This window comes from Notamacropus eugenii, chromosome 3 (genome assembly GCF_028372415.1).
Source record: "Notamacropus eugenii isolate mMacEug1 chromosome 3, mMacEug1.pri_v2, whole genome shotgun sequence".
Lineage (NCBI taxonomy): Eukaryota > Metazoa > Chordata > Mammalia > Diprotodontia > Macropodidae > Notamacropus > Notamacropus eugenii.
This window is the reverse complement of record NC_092874.1, coordinates 200,502,564-200,526,389: the sequence shown is the minus strand read 5'-3', so window position 1 is coordinate 200,526,389 and position 23,826 is coordinate 200,502,564. Positions and strand designations below refer to the sequence as shown.

The following is a 23,826-nucleotide window of genomic DNA, read 5'->3' as shown; positions in this document are numbered from 1 at the left end:
TTTCTGTCTAGAGAAGCATATAGATCGAAAGAAGCAAGAAAGCAAGAATTTCAGTGTGAGCACAAGGTCTCCAGGAAGATTGAAAGGGCACAGATCAAGAGCATAGATGGAAGGAGTTATCAAAGTTGATGCCATTGTAGCTAGGACCTCATGCTCAGGTTTCTGTACTTCGCATTTCAGCCTGTTTAACTTAAGGAATATTTTATTCTTTCCTATCAGAGATGTTGGAACTCTGGTGTAGTAAGAATGCCCAGGCTCCTCTCATATGTTTCCTCTTTTCCGGGGGAATCAGCTGGGACTTAGTGGTATAAGGTAGACTGTGAGAGGAGCCCAGGATGGAATAGGCAAATGTATTGTGGCTTCCTAAGAGTAACCTCTGAATTCTTTGTCCAGATTGGGTGCTTTCTGTTGAAGGGCAGACATCTAATAGTGTCTATCTTCTGTTTTTTTTCAGTTTGTATACTACCACTTGACTGGAGAACTCTATGTTGGACAGCTATATGCAGAAACGTACTCAAGTGATCTATGCCTGGCAGATCCCGGAGAAGGGTGGAAGCCAGAATTAGTGTCATGTCAAGAAGCAACAATGAAAAGACTGAACATGTATTGGGATTTTAAGCAAGTAATTAAAATATTGTCTTATTTGCATGCTCGGACAAGAAGTTTGGATTTAATACGTAGGACATAAATTATTGATGACTTTTAAGCAGTTTTTGAGTGACATGATGAAATCCAGGGTTTGGGGAGAATAATCAGGTATGTATAGCTTGGATTGAAAAAATAAAATAATGGGGGGTGGGGTATGTGTTTGGAAATAGAAGGCTGTTTAAGTAATCTAGACATGAGAGGAGAAGGAGTTTGAATAGGGAGAGAGCAGTAGGAATGTTTTCTTTGAAATAAAATTTTATTGATATTTTGTTTTTTTATATTACCAAAGTTTTCTGTAGTATCACCCCTACTCCCAGAAAACCATCTCATATAATAACAAATAGTATTTTTAAGAAGAAAAAAAGAAAAAGAGGAATACATTTGCATAACCAATGAATACATTAAAGAAAACGCATGCAATACTTGTGAACCTCCCACATTTACAAAGGAGTGGGTGAGGAGTGCTCACTAATATTTCTTCTTTTAAGTTATGCTAGATCTTTATAATTTTGCAACATTCACTTTTGAACGTGTATAAGAGTGTGTGCGTGCGATTTTTTCCACTCACAAGGAATGTGTTTTGAAGACATTTCAAAGGAAGGCTTATGACAGACAACAGGAACTAGACCAAACCAAGGAGGAGAAATTTGACGTGTTGTCACTAAAAACCCCTGATTTTTGGTGTAAAAACTTAATTTTCCTAGGTGGAACCATTTTTTTTCAATTCTGTCAAATTATTCGTGGTCCCATTTCCTTCTCCTGTTTATTTTACTGATGAGGAAATTGAGGTAAACAGGGTTAAGTGATTTGCCCAGGGTCACCCAGCTAGGAATTCTGAGACCAGACTCAGGAGGATGAATCTGCCTGACTCCAGGCCTGGCGCTCTATCCACTATGCCATGTAGATGCCCCAATTGCCTAAGAATAGATCAATTCAATCCAACAAATAAATTGCATACTATTTAGTGCTCCTTTCTCAATTATCTCAGCCTCTGGCTCATTATTTTCCTCTCTTTTCCAACTCCTGACATTGCACTTAAAGATTTCAACATTTGTGTAAATACTTTTTGAAATTCCCTAATCTCCCAGTTCCTCAGTCTCCCCAAATCCTATGACCTGTTCTTATGCTCCATCTCAGATACACATAGGGATGATCACATTCCAGATCTCAAAGACTCTGACATTTCTCCATTCTCTCCATTCTCTCTCTCCCCCTACATTTCACCCCTCCTAAGTGTGTCCACCACTTTTATTGATGATTTCACATCCTCCTACCTCTACTCTGACTTCACCTTCCCATCTGCCCCTCAGTCTTGACCTCAGAGTAAATCAGTTCAAATCCACATTGTCCTATATTCTTAAATTTCTTGCCTTCCTATACTATTACTACTCATCTGTTGCCAAACCCCAAGCCTGAATTTCTCTTGAGTATCTGCCATCTCTATCTGTACAGTTAAACAGAGATGGAAAAAGTAAAAAACAACCAAACAACCAAACAAAACCCCCCAAAACTACGCTGATTGGGTTGACTTCACTTATATTTTCTAACTTCAGTCAGGTAACTCCACATTGCAGAAAGGCAACTTTTTTATTACTCCCTAATTTATTCCCTGTCTCACTTTACACAGAAACTATTCAAAACCTTTTCTTCTTCCCTCAAACCTCCCCCACCTCCTCAATCCCTGTTTTTCAGCTGAGGATCCTATCTTTTACTTTTTTAAGGAGACACCCCTTCCTAATGTGCACCTATCTGCTGCATTTGACTAGAAACATTTCTCTTCTCTCTGTACTTCCTCATCATTTCCCATGAGTTTAATTATCATCTTTGTACAGATGACTCTATATGTTAAATGCTAGTTTTTCTTTATTCCCACATCGGTGGCTCAGAAGGGATGGCTCATCAATATCCCAAATTCAGCATATTCAAAACTGAGTGTTATCTTGCTTCTCAGACCTTCCCTTCTTCCCAACTTCAATATTTCTGTTGAAACTCATCATTCTTCCAGTCTATTAGAGTCATAACCTCTTCTTTCTTTTCCATTCTTCACACTCTGTCACCCCACATAGACATTCAGTTGCCAGATTGTAACATTTCTACCTCCATAGCATTTCTCATCTAAACTATTCTCTCTAAACCAAATAATTATCATCTTAGTTTAGGCCCCCATCACCATTCACCTAGACCAGGGATGGGGAACCTGCAGCCTCAAGGCCACATGTGGCCTTCTAGATCCTTGAAAGCAGCCTTTTGACTGAGTCCAAGTTACAGAACAAATCCTTTTATTAAGGGGATTTGTTCTGTGAAGCTTAGATTCAGTCAAAGGGCCATACTTGAGGCCACATGAGGTCTTGAGGCCACAGGTTCACCACCCCTGACCTATACTATTGAAACATACTACTAATTGATCTCCATACCTCAAGTCTCTACATATTATGTTCTAATTCCCTATACAGGTTTCAACATAATTTCTCTTAATTGCAGAGCTGACCATGTCACTCTCATATTCAACCAACTCGAGTGGTTGCCTCTAGGATAAAATATAAACTTTTCTACTGAGTTCTTAAAGTATTCTACAACCTGGCCTTAATCTATCTTTCTTACATCTATATCTATACACAAACACAAGCACACACACACACACACACACACATATCCTCTTATTATACTCTGCATATCTTCCAAGGTGACCTTCTCTCTATTTCTAACACATTGTCTTTGATCACCCAACTGTGTACCTTTGTAGTAGCTGTCCTCCACATCTGAAATGTAGTTCCTCCTCCTCTTTCCTTCTTTTTTTAATCTTTTTTTATTGGAAAACTTTTTATTGTAGCTGGAGTGGGATAGCTGGACACAGTTTAGATGATTCCATTTTGTTGGCAACATCTAAAGCATTATAATCTGGAGCAAGTTAGACCTAGGCTTTCTCTCCCTCAGGCCCGATCAGTGTGTTGACATTGGCCACATCGATGTCATACAGCTTCTTTCCCGCCTGCTTGATGCTTGTTGACCTTGATGTCCACAATGAAGACTAGGATATTGTCTTCAATCTTCTTCATAAAAGACTCAGTGGTCAAGGGGAACTTAATGATGGTGTGATGATCAAGCTTGCTTGCTTCTCCGAGGGGTACTTTTCTGAGGGTATTTGGGGTGCTTTCAAAGTCTTAGTGTCTTGGGTCACAGGAAGGTGGGGAATATTTGGATCTTCTTTTTGTGGCTATGGACACCCTTCAACACCTCCTTCTTGGCCTTCAGGGCCTTGGACTTGGCTTCTGTCTTGGGGGGAGGGACAACGGCTTCCTTCTTTGTCATCTTGGGGGAAAGGCCCTCCTCTTCTTTTTTCAAGAACTCAGGTACCACCTTCTACATGAAGCCTTTCCCAACAACTTGTCCCCTTCTTCCCTCCTTTCCTATCTATCTAGTATTTCACTACTTTGTATTTCTTCTATTTATGTTTATCCTATATATAATTACAAATATATGTACAATATAACAAACCTATGAACACATGTAATACAATAAACTTATACATACACACAGTGTGTAATATATATTCAAATAGAAAAGACAATAGATCCATACACTCACACATATTTATTGTTTTCATTTGAATGTAAACTCCTAGGTAAGAATAATTTCATTCAGCCGCTACACTTGCCCATTTGCAGTTCCTTCAATAAATATTTCATCCATTTCTTATCTCTGTGCTTTTGCCCTGACTGTTCCTCATGTTTGAAATGTCTTCCTCCCTTACCTCTGTCTCTTAGTTCCCCCAGCTTCCTTAGAGAATCAGCTCAAACTCCACCTTCTGCAGGAGTCCTTCTCTAGTCATAGTGCCTTCCTCTCTGGGATTCCCTTCATCCACTCTCTATATTTCTCATCTTGTCTAGTTGTTTGAATGTGATAACTCTCATTAGAATGTCTGTTCCTTGAAAGAAGGGACTCTTATTTGCCTTTTGTTATATCTCCAGTGCATAGCACTTAATAAAAGTGTGTTGACTAACTAAGCTACATGGGGGAATCGAGTCATCTTCAAGAAGTGTCTTCTCAGCCTCCTTCAGAGGATCACAGGTAGAATGATGGGACTGGGGCAGAATCAAAGAGACTGCTTATCTGAAGATTCAGAATCAGGTTGGACTAAGGTTAAAATTTTAAGCCAGCATTTTTGTCTCCCATCCATCCCTTTGGAAAATCTATACACTAGAAGTTTGTGACCCACTAGAGACTCACAGCGAATTCATGGGGAATTTGTTTGCGTATGCATTTGTTGTCTTCTCCATTTGAATGTGTGTGTATATATATTTATGTGTGTGTATATATATATATATATATATATATATATATATATATACACACACATTAATATATATAATATATGTCATTATATATATAATGTATATATATACACCCAGAGAGTATATATGTATATATATACATACACACACATTTTACACACGTGTGTATGTATATGTTTATTGTGATACAAATGTATAAGGGCTCGTTATAGTGTGCATACATGTGTAATTATATAGAATAAACACAAATAGAAGAAATACAAAATAGTTAAATACAAGATAGATAGGGAAGGAAGGGATAAGTTGTTGGGATCAGGAAAGGCTTCATGTAGAAGGTGGTACCTGGGCTCTTGAAGAAAAAAGGGAAGGAACTACATTCCAGATGTGGAAGACAGCTACTACAAAGGCACACAGCTGGGAGAGGGAAGATGATGTTAGAAACAGAGAAAAGGTCACCTTGGAAAGCCTGCATAGTATAAGAAGGGGATACGTGTGTGTGTGCGCACGCGCAGGCATGCTTGTGTGTATAGATATAGATATAAGAAAGATAGCTTAAGGTCAGGTTGTAGAATGGTTTAAGAACTCAGTAGAAAAGTTCATATTTTATCCTAGAGGTAACCACTCGAGTTGACTGAATATGGGAATGACATGGTCAGCTCTGCAATTAAGAGAAATTATGTTGAAATCTGTTATAGCGGATTAGACCATAGTATGTAGAGACTTGAGGCATGAAGATCAATTAGTAGTACTGCATTTCCTTTAAAGTAACACCTTAGGGAGTGTGAGAGTCTCTTGTAAGCACAGGTCTAGTCATACTAGTGACTATGGATATGAGAAAAGGAGAGTTAGAGATACCACGACATGAAGACATGACTATTTCAATGCTGTTGCCTCTTGTCTCTTCTTATCCAGGGATCCTCAATCACCAACAGGGATACCAATCGGTGCTTAGAAGTCAGTAAGCATTCCTCAGGTTCCCATATCCTTATCCTCCAGAAATGCACAGGACAAAGATGGACTATCCAACATACTGTCAGAAATTGGGGGATCTCAGGAGGCCTCAGTAAGAATGGAACTGGCAGGTGACAAAATGAGGGACACTGGATCTATGGATACATAACCTTTCAATGAGAAGACTGCTCTCAAACTTTTTCTGAGAAGGATGCTATCTTATATATTTGAATAAAAGTGTTAGCACCAGCATAATAAAAAATGAATGTCATGGTGGTAAATAGGAACATGGAAGAAGTACAACTTAGAATGGGAATTAGGGAAAGAGGTTGAGGAGAGGGGGGAGGGTCAAGAAAATGCAGTTCTGCTTGGTTTCATGTCAGTCTAAAGATCACCATTGCAGTCCATTTCACAGATGGTTAGAAATTTATCGAAAGGTAACCTTCTGTAAGATTATTGCTTTGGTTGAGGAAGGGGAGCTATCAAAGAAGAGTGTAAAAGCTACTCTTTGGGTTTTTCTAGGGGGATTGAGTTCACATGTGCTGTATTTGCCTTCTCTGTTTCCTTTATGCCTTTCTCTTGGCCCACGTACTCAGACTCCTGGATCAGTCTTTGTTCCATGTGAAAGATTGGATCTTTTAACTTTTTTGTCAGAAATCAAGAGGACCCCTAAAGAAACATCAGTTTTTTCCTGGTTTCAGCAAACTTTAAATTCAGTAGCTGTCCTCTCTTCTTTATGGAAATGTGTCTGGTCAGCAGGTCATCAGGGCAAGGCATGGCTACTTGCATAGTCTCAGGTACCCATCAAGTCCAAGAGGCACCAACCCTATGTAGGTAGAACTTTTGTGCCCTTAGATAACCAGGAAGCAGGGGTCAAACAGGTCCCTAGGAATTCTTTGCCTTGTTTTAGAGAAAACTAATTCTTGTCACAGGTAGGTAGGAACCGGTATGTAACCATAACCCATGTGTGGGGAGACACTGGTAGATGTTTGTCTTATGGGAAACAGAAAGTTTTTAGGTCTATATTTTATACAACAAAAAATTTACAGTAACTAAAACTTTCCCAAAATAAAATGGACTGCTTTGGGAATTGGTGGGTTTTTTTTTATTAGAGATGCTATCAAGCAAATGATGGACAATGGCTTGTCATGTATGTTATAGAATAGATTCTTTCTTATTCAGGTACAGGTTAGATAAGATAGCATCGAGGTCCTTAGCAATCTTGGAATCATATTATTCTGGTTGGCCTTCATAGCTTTTACCAAACTAGACATTCAGCTGGTAGCATCTACCTGATTTCTAGGCATTCTAGTTTCCAAAAAAAATCTAATTGGCCTCTCTAGGTCTGATCTTGGAACACCTGTGCCAAAACCTTAAGAGGATTGTATCAGAAAATAGACTTTCTTTTGTTCCCTTCCCCTTTCCTATTCCCAAAGAAAGATGGAAGCCTGTACATCTGCAACAGTGGTTGACATGAAAATGTGCTCTTCAATTAAGAGTAAATGTTCCTTTTCCTCTGAGGACAAGGATGATGCTGTAAATATAAATGACCCATTGTACTACAGGTACTAATGGCATAAAATTTACTTTTGCCCTTGTGAAATTGAGAGAAGGGGGCACACAAAAAAGGAATGTTTTTTAGTGAATTCTCTCCAAGAGACTCAATCAAGGTTAAATAGAGGGAGTGTTGCTATGCCTTTAGAACTCAAGAGTTCTCTGCTTATCTTTTTTTTAATTTGGTGTCAATTTATTTGTTCCCATAATTCTTCCATAACACCATCTCCTTGTCTCAGTCAAATTCAAGAGTAACTGAAACAGAATCCAAAAAATTGGGAAAAATTTAGATGTTCTCAAGGGTCAGGTTTAGGATATAGGAATCAGGAAACTCACAAAAAATGAACTCCTCTTGAGGTTCAGTGAAGAAGCTCTTTTTTATGAACTTATAAACCTTATCTCCTTCTTCACTGGTACTAACATGACTATATGGTCAGATATACACCAGACATTATACCTCCTCTCCCTGTCATATCTATCAATAACTCCTGTGACTTAGCCTGTTAGTAAATTTAGAAAGTCCAGGACATTTTAGTACTGCAAAGACGTCTTTATCAGCAAATGGTGGATTGTCTGGAGAAGAGGAAGGAGAAGGAAAAGGAAGAGACTAAGTATTTAGATAGAGCCACAACGTGCCAGACACTGCTTTATACTGTTATTTATGAATACCATCCCATTTGATCCTCACACACAGTAACTCTGTGATTTGGGTACTATTATTATCCCCATTTTACAGTTGAGGAAACTGAGCCAAACAGATGTCAAATGGCTTGCCCAGGGTTGGACAGTAACTTGATACCTAGAGGATGAAGGGTATCTCTTCCATTACTGATATGCTATATGATTCTAGGTAAATTACCCTCCAGTTTTGGGCTTCATCTTTTTCACTTGGCCAATAATAATAGAAATAGCAACTACAACAATTTATATTTACATAGTTCTATAAAGCTTGTACAGCAATTTACAAAAATCTCATTTTGTCCTCACAACAACTCTAGGGAAGTGGATGCTAACTATTATCCTCACTTTGTAAATGAGGAAATGGAGGCAGACAGAAATCAAGTAACTTGTTCAGGATCACACAGTTAGTAATTGTCTGAGGTCTGGATTTGAGTCTTACTGACTCCAGGTCCAGGGCTCCATCCACCTATCTGTGAAGATAGTTAAGTGCATGGAGTTTCTCAGAGAAAGGCACCACAGACACATTTTTTCCCCTGCAACTTCTAAGTACCAACCCACTGAAGAGTTGTGTCTAAAAATTTTAGTTCTGAGAAGTCTAGAATTCAAAGCTGTGCTCCCATAAGTAGCAATTCCTAGTGGGAAAGGGTTGGAATGAGAATATATTCTATGGGAGAAGGAATTTTGATATCTATTAAGGAATTGCTGTAAACTCAGAGATGTGATTGACCCCTGTTCCACTGAGAATCTTCCTGATCATCTAAGGGCATAAAAAAATCCCACCAGATGGAATTGGTGCTTCTAGGATTTATTGGGTACTTGAGACCACCTGCTTCCCACATATTTCCATAAGGAGGAAAGTGAGACCTTGTACCTACCAAAGCTATAAGGACCAATGCACCTTTTTAGAGTATCTTTGCTGAGTTAGGGCAAAACTGTTCAAGGTTTGAGGAGTGCCTCATTTTATCCCTAAATCAAACCCGAACTAGCTAGAGAGCTAGCATTAGGCCCACCTCTTATACTCCGATGCCTTCTCTATGAGATCTCAGACTCTGGATTAGTAGAAATAATGGGTTCATTAGATGACAAATCTAGCTCTACTACTGCTGCAGCTTCTAACTAAATTCTACCTTAGATAAAGCTTTCAAATTCACAGGAAACTTGTGGTATATCAATAGGCTCCAAAAAGAACATTCTATTGAATTCAGGAACACTCTAGAAGTGGAGAGAGACAAGGAGCTTTGGGTGTGACTCCTGAAACATGGCATTGATAGGAGACAAATGATGCTAGCCTATGAGCATGATAACAGGACTGTACTACAGCAACTAGAAGTAATGGACTTTCAGCCCCACTCAAGTCTAAAGTATCCTGAGTGTCCCCTAAAGAATCCCACCTTCAATTCCCTGGAATATGGGGGATCATTACACACTGGCACCCAGGCTACTGTTATTACCAGTGGGTCACCAGTTTCCAGGGAGGGGCTTAGAAGGAAGACCATTGAGACAAGGGGGAATCATGAGCAGCTTTTGGGAGTTGGTACCTGTATGGCACCAATGGCATGCTGTGTGCAGTGCCAAAGGGAAATCCCTGGCGATGTCTGAGCCAACTTTTATAGTTAGCACTGAACAATATTGGGTCCATCTTACTAATGTCTTTTTCTCTATTCTGGTGGCTGCATGTAGTCAGTCACTTTCATCACCATCCTTCCCCAGTCTATCTAATACTGATACAATCTAGTGGGCTGAGACCAAAAAAAGAGGCCCCATTTTCTGAGGGCATTGATGTCCACCATAATATTAATGATATAATGTTGACCAAGCCAGACGAGGCCACAGTGACAGAGGTTCTAGGTAGGAGGGTGGCCCATAAGAAGGAAAAAGGAGAGGAGATCAACCCTAAGAAAATCCAGGACCTAGAATGCCCAGTCTAGTTTTGGGAAATAATGCGGATGGCGTGAACACAAGTAGTTCCAGACACAGCCCAGAACAAAGTACAGAAACTCACTTCTCTATAGTCTAAAAGAAAAGCCTCTGGCTTTTTGGATTTCAAGTTTCAAAGAACCAAAATTCCCCATATGGATGTCCTAATGGTCCCTATTTACTATATCACCTGTAAATCTATCTCTGTCAAGTGGGACCTAGAACATATTTTAGTCTTGGAAGACCTAATTTGGTCTGTTGAGGGCTGCCCAGCAGTTTCTCTCCTTGGGATTTTATGATAAGACTCAGTGAGATCCATGTTTTTTTGAGTTCTGTTCATATAGACTAGGCTAAAGGGAACCTTTGGCAAGAGTGCCCATATCAAATAATTTTTAGTCTCCTGGAGCTGCAAGCTCCCCCAAAGCAACCGCTGACTTTGGAAAAGCAGTTGCTCATCTGTTAACTGGGTCCTATTTGCTATCAAATGGATGATACAGGATCATACCATCATCCTTTACCCTTTGCCAAGAGTTGCCTATTAAGTGTAGGGTGATACAAGATAGTACTTCTAACAAAATTGGTAGAGCCCAGGATGGGCAGGCCCTCTATTTTGGAGTTTTTATTATTTTTTTAGTGGGGCAATCAGGGTTAAATGACTTGCCCAGGGTCACACTGGTGGAATCCTAATAAAACAGCTTCCAGCCCCAATATTCTAACTTCCTTATAGGACCCATTGAACAGCAGACCTGCTGCCCCTACCTAGCCATTCACTCCACCCTCCTCAATACCTTAACTTCTTTATATAGGCCTCACTGCTCATTAGAATAACAGGTGTGTCCATGAGCTCATATTTCTCCCAGAACAGCAGGCATGTCCATGTGATGGGATCCCAGGGATCCCCACACTCATTCCTCATATTTCCCATAGAAATAACAGGGGTGTCCATGCACTCAACCACAACCACATCCATCTAGTCTCAGACAAGACCACAATTTCAGCCAATCAGAAAGCAGCACCATCAGGATGCCCAAGCAGGATATAGACCCCAAAACAACAGAAGGGACTCTCCCTAAGTAGACACCTGCTCAGTAATAGTAAAGAACTGACCTAGAGTGAATTTATGACAGAGAAGCTTATTATAATATCATTATCATACATGCATACTCCCCAAACAGTTTTTCTGTATGCATCGTGGGTACTTGCATGCACAGTTCCACTATGGTTGGGACTCCTTCCCTATTATCTAATCCCTTAACAAACCACTCCTGTCTTTTTAATATTCATAATTGCTGTTACATAATTGTATCTTTACCCTATAAAAATACATCTTGCTTTCTCTGAAGTTACTGGTTCCTCTTAGAACTTAGCCTACTTTATGAGAGGCATCAATCCCAGTAAATGCCTGTACTTGGATTAGAAGTGGTCTGACTTTGAATTCTTTTGAATTCTTTGAGATGGTTCCACCACAACATATCTTGAAAGTGCAACAACACAGCTAGTATGTGTCATGTCTAAGGCCACATTTGAACTCAGGTCCTCCTGACTCCAGAGTCTACTGTACCACCTAGCTGCCCCAGAAGCCTCTATTATTAAATAAGAAGGGCATATTCAAAAACTTGCTCATCCAGGACCATCAGGCATTAGTGTCCTTCAACAAACAGTTTGTGATTTTACCAAAGACTGAGGCCTCCGGTCCTAGCTGATTCTTGGGTTGTGGCTTTGGGTCTGTCTAATTGCTCTGGGGTCTCAAGGAAACAGGACTAGATAATCAAGGGCTTTCCCTTTTGGAGTCAAGACTAATAGAGAAATTTTTCCAGTGTCTCCCATGGCATGTTATTTGTGGTGCACATCAGCAGCGGTAAGTGTCTGCTCATTCCCTCTGCTGAATTAAACAACTAGGCTGATGTTTAAAGAATGAAAAAGACTGGGGGTAGTTGGATCTATTGCTAGTTTGTTCGTGCGGCCATGGTTCCATATCGTGCTAGACACAATACCATATAGTTCTTCTAAATAAGAACAAGGTAGATTCTTCTACTTAGCAGGGCTCCTCATGCAAGTTGGAGTACTCCCATTCCCTGTGTGGCTCTTGACCTGCCTCTAGCTGACAAGTTGGCCTTCTTCCTTCACCTTAGGGTAAGAGATTTATCTCTGCTAAAGAGAAGCATTGGCATCATGCCTCTGAATATCTAAGTTGTGTGCTGTCTCCTAGGGTCCATGTTGGGGATGAATTAAGGCAACTTGAGGAAAAAGTGGGAGGGGTCTCTGGTCCAGTGGTTTGGTGAATCTGACCTCCCAGGAACACTTCATCTGATAAGGACAGACTGTTTTTAGATATGCTTTCATTTAACTCTCTCTAGTCCTTACTTATTCTGTCCATAACAAAGAGTTCCTTAGACCTTGAGATCTTTGCATGCCTCCCTCCTGTCCCACGCCTTCACTATAGATGATCCTGTCTAGAATGAGTATTGGTGCCTGTGCCAGAAGTGTCATTGTGGCCCTGATATCCCTGATGCTCCTGCTCATCACCATTGCTGTTTTCATGGGAAGTTCACTGTGAATTGTCCCCCAAATCTCCTGTTTTTCCCTTTCCTTCTCTTCCATTCCCAGGTGGAGATAAAGACTGTGAACCAGAAACTAAACTTATTTTTGTTTTGTTTTCTTAAACTGAAAATTTTATTTTTATCTCTCTTCCTCTTCCTTATCCCAAATGGTAAGTAACATATAGACATAGCCAAGTAAAACAAATTCTCATACTGTCTATATCCATTGATGTTTCTCATTCTGCATATTAGACCATCACCTCTGTATCAGGAGGTGGGCAGCATTCTTCATCATTGGTCTTCTGTAATCATGGTGATCATTGTGGGATCCGAGTTCTTAATTTCTTAAAAATTATTTGCTTTTACAATATTTTGCTTCCTGGAGGAAAAAGGTCACTGATGTGTGGTCTGGATTCAGAGCAGACATTACTCTTTCAGTACTGCCTATGCCAGGCTCCTTGCATCCCTGAGGTCTTGATTGTCCAGTAGGTGCCCTAGGACCATTAAAGTGGTGGAAATTCTAAAAGAATTTTAACAGTGGTAAAAATTAATTAAACATTTATACATTACTTAGGAGCCTATATACACTTTACATATATTATAACATTTGATGCTCCCACTAACTGTGAAATAGATGCTATTATCTTTATTTTAGATGAAGAAATTGAAATAGATAGAGATGAAATGGCTTGTCTTTACAACTGGTAAGTGCTTGAAGTAGAATCTGAACTCAAATTTTCCAGACAATAAATCCAGCAGACTTGCCACCAAGGGACAGACTGTGATAGGAGCCATATTTGCCAAGGTCACTGCCAAATAGGCTGCGCTACTTTTTCTAAAGCTCTATTCCATACAATTTAGGTTATATTTTCTTAAAAAAAACAACAAAGCTGTCCTTTAGAACTAACTGGTTAGGGGACCAAGCCTTAACTTGAACTTGAACCACTCATGTAGCTTCCTGGTATTCAAGTACAAATGTCAGTAACTGAAGAGTCAGGAACAATTTCCTTGTTAGTGGCAGGCTACTATAACAAACGTAGAGGCAGGGAAGCTGTTCCCAATTGAATCAATGCTGGATTTTTGCTGAATATCCCTTAGCTTTGGCTAAGTAAATTTCCTTTTGTTAGACTATCTAAAAATATCTCATTTTATTATATATCTTGAATGTAATATATATCTACATATATATATATATACACACATACACACACATATATACATACTTACTCCTTACCAAGGCTATCCCCTCTACTGCTTTGAGTGATCCCATTCTATCCCATCTCCTCCAATAGATTACTTCCTCTCTTATCCCCATGGTATCACTTATTTTCAGTCTCTCCCTGTCTATTAGTCCATTCCTTTCTGTCTATTTACATGACCATGTCTTCCTCATCCTAAAAAATCTCTCACTTGATCTTTCCATTCCCACTAATATCTTCTGTCTCTTTTGTCCTTTGTAGCTACACTTCTTCAAAAGGCCACCTAGAACAGGTGCCTCCACTTTGTCTCTTCCAACTTCGTTCTTAACCTTTATAATCTGACTTCTGATATTATCATTCCATCAAAATTGCTCTCTCTAAGATTAGTAATGAACTCTTAGTTGCCAAATCCAATGACCTTTATTCTAACTTCATTTTCATTGACCTCTCTGCAGCTTTTGATACTTGATCCTTGATACTCTCTTCTCTTTACGTTTTTGGGATGCTACTTTCTCCTAGTTTTCCTCCTAAATATTTGACAGCTCATCTTCTGTCAGGATCCTCTTTCAGATTCCACCCTCTAACTGTAAGTGTCCTTTTGGGTTCTGTCCTGGATCCTCTTCTCTTTTCCTTCTATACTACTTCATTTGGTAATCTCATCAGATCCCATGGATCTGCTGATGGTTCCTCAAATCTACCTATCTTGCCCCAAACTTTTTGCTGACCTCCAATCTTGCATCTCCAATTGCCTTTCAGACATCTCAAACTTTATGTCTACCAGACATCTTTTTAAAAAATAATATTTTATTTTCCCCCAATTACATGTAAAAACAATTTTTAACATTTGTGAATATCAGGTGATGATGACAATTTGATTGAAATATTAAACCCACTACTGAAAATCGTCAGACACATGGTCAGCAGTGCCCCCGGTTGTGACCCTGGCAATAACCTTTTGAGGTAGATCCTTTCTATACTTCCATTATCCCTCATTTTATAGAGGAGGAAGTTGATATTTAGAGAGGTTGTGAATTGTCTATAGTCACATAACTAGTGAGAATTACGAAGGACTTGAATTCAGGTCTTCCTTTTCATTATACCACAAGAGGAACAAGTCAATTAAGACAATTTCCCTGAATCTGATCTTGCCTCTACCATTTACTAGTCATTGATTCTATCCAAGTCTTAATTTCTTCATCTACAGAATGGAAAGGGGCAGCTAGGTGGTACAGCAGATGGAGCACCAGTGCAGGAGTCAGGAGGACCTGAGTTCAAATCTCACCTCAGACACTTGACACTCACTAACTGTGTGACCTTGGGCAAGTTACTTAACCCCTCCCTCATCCTGGGTCATCTCCAGTCATCCTGATGAATATCTGGTCACTGGATTCAGATGGCTCTGGAGGAGAAGTGAGGCTGGTGACCTGCACAGCCCTCCCTCACTCAAAACAAAGTCAAGTGCAAGTCATGTCATTATTTCTCTGATGGCATGGTCTTCGGCAATGAAGGATGAACACACACAGAGTGGAAATCATGATAAAGATTTTGATAAATTCATATGATTATTGTGGGTATTATAAGAGATAGTATATGGAAGTTTTTTGAAAACTGTATAGTATACAAAGACAAATTACAACAAGTACTATGATAACGATGGCTATTACCATTACCACTACTACCACTGTTACTACTGTTGCTACTGCAGCTGCTGCTAGTACTACTACAACATAAAACACAATAACCACACCTAGGGTTTAGGTTTGACACATCATGGCTAATGAAAATATGGTAATAAAGGTGAGTCCCATGGAAAATTATTAAATAACCAAGGCTAACTTTATATAATGCTTGGTACAGTAACTCTTAAAGTCTGAGATGCAATATTTTCAGTCCTTTATAATTTTCACAGGGAAATTAGATCCCTAGAGGGAGTTCAACCCTGAAATTGGGAAATTGTTTTGTAGAGCTTACAGAATTTACAATTGTAGAAAATACAGTTCACTAAAAGGTTTTTGTGTTTTTTTTTAAAAGTACATTTTCCATAAAATATTAAAATCCTTAAAATTGACATTAAACATCATGAAAATCATTATTTAATTTATGTTCGTAAAGGAACTGGTCATCTATCCAGGCAAAAGTTCTATAGATCATGAGGATTTCTCAGGAAGTGGACTGCATGGGGTTGACAAGAAGGAGAAGATAGGACAGGACCTTTGTCCCAGTGAAGACATGTATGATCTGAAAACTGAAAACCATGAGTCTAAAATGGAGGTTGGCAATCTTTCAGAAGTGGTTTGCCAAATCATCTTCAACCTGAGGGAATCACACAGTACATACTGTCCTGGATGTCCCCTGAAAACAAGAACCTTCTTGAAGTCTCAGACACACATGGGAAGAAAAAGATTCAGGAACAGCAAATCATTGTAGCTCCATGAGTCTGTTGCAGTCAAAGTTAAACCTGACTAGTCTATGCTTCCCAGAACTTGTTCCCTCTGCACAAGCAGTATTGAAACAATTGAAGAGAACATCAAAACTCACGATTTTAATAGTTTCTCACCACTAAATTCATTAGCGACATGTCGCTTCAGTATACTTTGGAATACTGAGGTCCCAGTGTACTAGTGTAGTGGCTACACCTAGTTCTTTATCATAGGGCTTAAGCCACATTGTCTATGATTGAGCCAACCCAAATAACAAGTCATTATCCCAGTGCCATAGGTACCCTTAGTGTTTTCCATCTATATGGTCTCACAGCTGCCTTAACTACTAACTATGCAAACAGGCAGGGTCAGGGAAATAATTTCTTCTCAATGAATGATCCAATGAATAATCTTTACTTTCTTCACTTTTCCAGGAAGTGGAGAGAAATATCAGGGTCTTGAACATAATAGGTGTTTAATAGATATTTATTGCATTGAATTGGAGAAAGTAAAATATCAGGAGTTCTTTGTATAATAGGAGAAATGCAGCTTAGTATATTTATAGAGATTGTTGTTGTTTAATCATTTCTGTCATGTTCAACCCTTTGTGAACCCATTTGGGGTTTTCTTGGCAAGGGTACTGGAGTGGTTTGCCATTTCCTTCTCTAGTTCATTGTATAGATGAGGAAACTGAGGAAAAAGGGTTAAGTGACTCACCCAGGGTCACATAGCTAGTAAATAAGTCTAGTAAGTATCTGAGGCCATATTTGTGCCCAGATCCTTCTGATTCCATGGCCAGGACTCTATCCATGGTGCCACCTAGCTGTCCCATATTTATACAGGAAGTGGTAAGAGCTACATAATTGAACTTCCACTTTAAAAAAGGTATAAAAATGGCCTATAACTGAATCAATCAATACTAATGCAACTTGTAAGCAGCAGAGGGGAAAATGAACTTATATTTTTAAAAATGGTAACTAACTCTATGGCAGGGTTGGGGGGGACAGAAGAAAAAGGGGAAAATGTTACATGATAACTTTATTATGTATTTAAAAGGAATAGCAAGTTGTACATAATAGATGTGCAGTTTCATGTACAATCCTCTTTTTTCCTAATCTACTATATTATGGAAATGCTTGTTTTATTTCTTAAGTTAAAAATAAAATTAAAAAAAATTAAATGATACATAAATGTGGTCTATATGCAAGACTATACACGCTTTACCAGGCTATGGCATGGATGTGACTTTTACTTGCCTGCAGGTATGACAGTGTGGGAGCAAGACCTCATGAAGCCTTACCCTGCTTCCAGTTTGTTCATCTTGAGCAAGCCCACAAACTTTATGCCTCAGATCTGAGGTCAGCAGTGAAGTGCAATGCTCTTCCTGTTGGGGGAATATAGATGGATGAATACAAGCCTATGGTCTATTATACCTGCAATCTGGCTATAGAGGTGTGGCAGGGCTTTCAAGAAAAGGAAAAAAAAATGAGAAGTAGAAGGGCACATAGAAAAGAGTCCAACTCAGCCCCAATCACAGCATTAGCAAACCAGCATGGTTCCCCACCCTTGGTCTAACCATTTCCTTCTCCACAAATCTGAATAAGTGGTACCATGATGGAAGTCACTGATTAAGTCTTCTGAGCAGACTCAATCATGGTACATAGAGGGACACATCTTCATTCCACTGCTATAAATTTTCGTTTTTCTTATTCAAGTCAAAACTAGGTTCCTTTCATCATTGGTCTTACCAATCTGTTCTAGAGATACCCAAGTCTACACGAGGGCCTTTAACATATTTGAAAATAGACATCATGTCTTCCCTTAGTCTTCCTGGTCTTAATCATTCATAGTTCATTGGTATCTCTTGTCTCTGAATTTAGATTGGCCATCTCCAGCTGTCCTCATCCATGTCTGGCCATTGGACCCAGATGGTTCTGGAGGAGAAAGTGAAGCTGGTGACTTTCCACAGTCCTTCCTTACTAAAATCCAATTGAATTGTAAGTCATGTCATCATATTCTTGATGTCACGTTCTTCTTCAAGAATGAAGGACAAACCACAATCTGTGAGTAGCTCGAATTACCCCAGTGGGACCCAGTCGAACAGTTCCAGTTGGGCAACTCACTTCATTCTGTCCTTTCTCTCCTCTCCGCTTTACCCCTATATGTGATATCAATTCCTTACTGGAAGGTGTTCTGCCAAAAGAAGGTAAATTTTCATAGCTCAAACCTACATATTTACTTGGGATTTACAGGATTTCCCTTCTTGAAGACCATGCCTTAAACCCAATTCACTCTGGCTCTCATTGAATGGACTATAGGTCCCTGCCCAAGCATCACTTAATGGTTATTTTTTGGGTCCTCCTGTCCTCAGATTGATAATAAATAGTAATTTTTTTCTCTTTTGGCCAGCAAGCTTGAGTGCCATCTCCATCCAGTTGCATTTGTTTTTACTGTTACTATTAAAGGGGACATTCTGTGACTTATCTCTTAAATAGGCTTATTCACTGAATGGGCATTGCCTCACTCAAAATGAGAATTTGAATCTTGGCTTAAAAAGGTCAAGGTCTCCAATTGCATCTTGAGTTATCTCCATTCATCCTGATCCATATCTAGCTTCTGGACCCAGATGACTTGGGAGGAGAAAATGGGGATGGTGATTTTCCACAGCCTTCCCTCCCTCAAATCCAATTCAATTATCAGTCACGTCATCATCTTACTGAGGTCAAGATCCTCTTCCAAAATGAAGGACAAACCACAATCACAACTCTTAATTTATCAATGTCCCTCTTAATATGTAGTATCCATAATTCAATATAGTCCTCTGGACAGGGTCCCTTCAGCTCAGAGTTGAATGGGACTATTAACCTCTGTGATTTAACCAGTATTATCTACTACTATAGCTTTACCTATGCTCAGCTCAAACTGACATCTTTTCCCAAGGCACTGCTCTAAACCCCTCTTTTCCTTCCCTGAATAACAGCATCCATAGAGCAATTGCAATTCTGCAGGGACTGGGCTGGAACTCAGAGTTTCCTGGCTAAGGCATCTCCACCCTCCCTGCACCAGGCTCCTTGTCCCACAGGAATCATTGCCCTCCCTTCCTGAAGGGAGAAGCAGAGGAAAGAGGAACCTAGACTGCGTTTGCCCCAGGGCGTCCATCAGCCATCAGAGCACCAACATAGTAATGGTTTTTAGTCTGGACTTCACAGAATTATTCATGACTGGAAGACGCTCGGGAGGTTATCGAGACCCAAGTCTTCATTGTACAGAAGGAGAAACTGAGGCTCGGAGAGGAAGTGCTTTGCCCATCTTCACAAAGCGAAACAACAGAGCGGGTCCTGGATTCCACTTTCGAACCCAAGTCGTCCCCATCCAGATGCCCCTCCTTCCCCTTGGATCTCACCTCGCCCCCATCCCCGCCCCGCTCCGCGCCATCCTGTCACAGCCCGAGGCTCCAAAGAACCTCCCGCACGAGAAGCAGCCAGTTGTCGGATCAGCCCCGCTCGCGATCTTGAGCGGTGGACGCCTTCCGCGGAGAACTAACGGACCTGGCACATGCACGCACACCAAGGCTTATCTTTACCGTTGGCCATGCGTGTGACCCCCCCGCAACTGGCGAACGCATGCGCACTTCGGTCCCCCTCGCGGCGTTGCTACGGCTACAGCCATCTCATTTATCACTGTTGCTTGAGTTGGACTCACTTCACTTGGAGCCTCTGGCCGTAGAAGTTTTCCGTGGCGGAGGCAAGGGTCGGGAGAAGGCTGAGACATCAAGGGAGAACTCCTCGTGAGTTCCCCCGGCCATCTCTGAGACCCACAGCCAGGATGCAGAGGATTTTAAACCTCTTTAGGAGGAGAGTTCGGGGCACAGCTCCCTCCTCCTTCTCCAGGAGGGACAGCGGGGTCCTACCCTTCCGCCCGGATACTGGTTACATCATCAAAATCAAGGACCTCCGGGAGATCCACAAAGCTGCCGCTTTCGGGGACGTGGCTAAGGTGCAACAGCTGCTGCTGCTGGGAAAGGCCGGTGTTAACGATCCGGATGAAAAGCGCAGGTGAGAGGGTGGTGGGGGAGAGAGAAGGGAAGGCCCCCAGGAACAGCCTCAGACACCCCCTCCCCCCTCCCTCTAAGCCTTGGCCAAGCTCTTCCCTTCAGCACCTGGGACAGCGCAGGGTCGGGCTCTGACTCCTGGAGATTGGATCCGAAGTCCTGACAGCTGGCGTCCCCTCATCCTCCTTCCTAGAAAACTCTGTTCTAGTGAAATGTTGTCTTGAACCTTTCGGTTGTGCCCGACTCTCTGTGAAGGCGTTTGGGGGATTTCCTTGGTACAGATACTGGAGTGGTTTGCCGTTTCCTTCTCCAGCTCCTTTTACAGATGAGCAAATTGAGGCAAACAGGGCTAAGTGACTTGCCCGGGGCCACACAACTAATAATTGTCTAAGGCTAGATTTGAACTCAGGAAGATGAATCTTACTGACTCCAGGCCCAGCACTCCTATTCTCTGGGCCACCTAGCTGCCCCATCTGGAGAAATATGGCCGCGATATGTGGAGTGTAAAAGAATCAAGGCAGAAAAATGATTTCTGTTTTTATTAATCATGTTCTATATGTGTCAGGCACCCAGATAACCACAACAGATAGAAAGAAATCTGGGGGTTGTCCCTGCTTTCTCAGAGGTCATCCTAATGGGTATGGTAATCTGCAAGGGAGACTGAGGAGAGAATCAGATACTTAGGAGGAGAACCAGGTAAGAGTAGTGTTACAAAACCCAGAGAGTAGGATATCAAGGAGAAAAGGGTTCTAGTTTGAAAAGGGTTCAGAGAGGTCAAGTAGGATGAGAATTGAGAAAAGACCATTAGATTGGTCAGTTAAGGGAGCATTCATATCTTTGGAGAGTTTGGAAACCAGTGTTAAAAGAAAGGGCCCAGAGAGGAAGTGGAGACACATGTTGTCGATGATCCTCTTATAGCATTTAGGCACAAAGGGCAAGAGAAATGTGGAATGAGAGTGAGGACAGATTGCTGAAGTGAAGGTGTTTTTGGGAAGGAGGGAGGAATCATGGACATGTTTGTAGGCAAGCAGGAAAGTAGCCAGTAGGCAGGGAAAGATTGAAGAAAAGCAAGAATAGAAAAGAGAGAGGGAGCTATGTGCTGGAGGAGAAAAGATAGAATGGGATCACTTGTACTTATAGAAACATTTTCATGGGCAAGGAGAAGGGCTACTTCTTCATGTGACTTGGATGAAGGAGGAGATAGTGACAGAAGGCATTTGGATGATGTTAGATGAGAAGAAGGGGGGACTGGGAGATCTCAGGTAATGGCCTCAATTGTTTTCAGCAAAATATGAGGCCAGATTTTTAGCTGAGGAAGTGCAGAGTGAAACATAGGAGGTTTGAGGAGGGATGAAAAGGTTTGGAAGAGCTACTGTGGTAAGTGTAAGGTGACTTTTTTTCATGTGTAGTCTATAGAATCAGTTTCCTTACTCTCTCAGCATGCCTAATATAGCCGTCTGATTAAATGTGTATATTCAAGTTTCTCATGGGATATGGACTGGATATGTGGTGTCATTGGTATAGGGAATTCCCTTTACATTGCAGGCCAGTATCTTCTCAGCAAGTTAGAATCTTAGAAAATTGCTTAGAATCCTGAGAGGTCACACTGCCAGTGTGAATCAGAGGTAGATCTTGCCAACATCAAGGCTAGCTTTCTATCTACCATACTATGCTGCCTTTCTGGAGTTTATTCAGCCACATATGCAAGGGGATCTTTAAACATGAGTCACTGAAATTATCCATAGGGAAGTTAAGTTCATGACCTCTTTACACCTTGGCAGATGATCAGCCAGAGGCAGCTAGGTGAATCAATGGATAGAATGGTAGGCCCGGAGTCAGGAAGACTCATCTGTGTGAGTTCAAATCTGGCCTCAGACATTGATTAACTATGTGACCCTGGGCAAGTCATTCAATCCCATTTGCCTCAGTTCCCTCATCAGTAAAATGAGCTGGAGAAGGAAATGGCAAACCATGCCAATATCATTGTCAAGAAAACCCCAAATAGGGTTCACTAAGAGTTAAACATAAAAACTGAACAACACAGCTGATCTTTTAGATTTACTGTTGATGAACAATTCATCTTCCTTTGACCAACCTGGTGATATATCTTTATGAGCTTAGTTAGGTTGGTCTGTGGACAGCAGACATACCAGGCTCTTACCTTGCCAGCATGGTAGAGCTACCAAAGCTTGCACCCTGCTAGGATAGCCTTTAGCCACTCAGAGCCCTTTCACCTCTCCAATGCTGCATTGCAGTAAGGCTTTAGTGGAGAATGCACACACATGTGCATATGTGCTTGTCAAAATACACAACATACAAATTTGAAAAATGTTTTTTCTGTGGCAGCTGCCTTACTCAATACTTTGTAATTATGGATACTCTTAGTGGAAAGAAGTTGTTAATAAACTTAACAGCCGGCAAGGTGATGCACACCTATCATCCCAGCTGCCAATGAGGCTGAGGCTGACAGATCTCTTGGACTCATGAGTTCTGAGCTGCAATGGGCTATGCCAGTAAGATGTCTGCACTAAGTCTGGCATCAATATGGTGAGTCTCAAGATATAAGGGACTATCAAGTTGTCCATGGAGAGGTGAACCACTTGGGGTCAGAAACTGAGCAAAGTTCTCATGTCAGTCTCTAGTGAAATCTTAATCTACCTGCTCTTTGTCCCCCAGGCACTTTTGTTCATCATATCCAGTAATAAGAGCTAATACACATTGTAGATTTCTTTGGGTAGCAATAATGGCCACTTATATTTATTTTCACAGTGATTTACAGTTCAGTCATAATAATAATTTTTATTTTTATGTTTTTTGTTAGAACTTCTTTATGTTAGAACTACAGTACAAAATAATAGTACAATTTTGACTTTTGTAATTATGAAGCAATCACATGGCTCTCTCATTTCCATAGGACACCGCTTCACCTGGCTTGTGCTCATGGATATCCAGATGTTGTATCCCTGTTAATAGAGAAAAAATGCAAACTAAATCCATGTGACAATGAATATCAAACACCTTTAATGAAGGTATGCACTAGTTAACCATGCTGGTCTATGTAATACATTTTGATTTCTCTCTTTGATTAAGAAAATATGATTTACTCACTTATTTAAATATCATTAATGATGTTTTAGTATGCTAAATTTTTCTTAGAGTACTTATTATCTCTTTCTCTACATTATATTGACAGGCAATCCAGTGTCAGCAGGAGGAATGTGCAGCTATCCTGCTGGAACATGGTGCAGACCCTGGTGTTATAGATACCTATCACAACACTGCACTTCACTATGCTGCCTGTGCACATAACACAAAGATAGCAGCAAGGCTGTTTAGATACAATGTAGAAATGGAAGCAAAAAACAAGGTAGAAGCCCACTTCTTGCTTAATAAAGTATTTTATGAGCTAAAATGTGTAAATCAGGTAATATCCAATTCACATATTTATAATTCATATATTCTTAAAAGCATTTCTTTAATGAAAATAACTGGAAACAATTCTGTAGTCAAAGTTCATTGTCCTTTGGAATTTTTTGATGGCAAGGGGGAACAGAGGAGGACATTTCATTCACA

The 23,826-nt window shown here is 40.5% G+C and overlaps 2 protein-coding genes and 1 long non-coding RNA gene across 5 annotated transcripts in view; 2 read left to right on the top strand and 1 right to left on the bottom strand.

Annotated features, from left to right (window-relative positions):
* LOC140531948 (probable polypeptide N-acetylgalactosaminyltransferase 8) overlaps window positions 1-6,123 on the top strand; it is a 32,512-nt gene extending 26,389 nt beyond the window's left edge. The window contains exons 9-10 of the mRNA XM_072650563.1: window positions 455-622; window positions 5,853-6,123. Coding sequence (XP_072506664.1) covers window positions 455-622; window positions 5,853-6,026 — 342 coding nt within the window. The 3' untranslated portion in view covers window positions 6,027-6,123. The remainder of the gene's footprint in view (window positions 1-454; window positions 623-5,852) is intronic.
* A 6,576-nt stretch (window positions 6,124-12,699) lies between these two features.
* On the bottom strand, window positions 12,700-19,831 carry LOC140533783 (uncharacterized). Its single transcript, XR_011977059.1, has 3 exons — window positions 19,606-19,831; window positions 17,459-17,586; window positions 12,700-13,103 (listed from the first exon to the last, which is right to left on the bottom strand). It is a non-coding gene; the product is annotated as an uncharacterized lncRNA (long non-coding RNA).
* A 28-nt stretch (window positions 19,832-19,859) lies between these two features.
* LOC140533782 (ankyrin repeat domain-containing protein 26-like) overlaps window positions 19,860-23,826 on the top strand; it is a 91,618-nt gene continuing 87,651 nt past the window's right edge. For 2 of the 3 annotated variants that reach the window (XM_072653965.1, XM_072653964.1), the window contains exons 1-3: window positions 19,860-20,257; window positions 23,168-23,282; window positions 23,447-23,620. In XM_072653965.1, the coding sequence (XP_072510066.1) occupies window positions 20,028-20,257; window positions 23,168-23,282; window positions 23,447-23,620 (519 nt within the window). In that variant the 5' untranslated portion in view covers window positions 19,860-20,027. The remainder of the gene's footprint in view (window positions 20,258-23,167; window positions 23,283-23,446; window positions 23,621-23,826) is intronic. The other variant, XM_072653967.1, reaches the window with a different exon arrangement.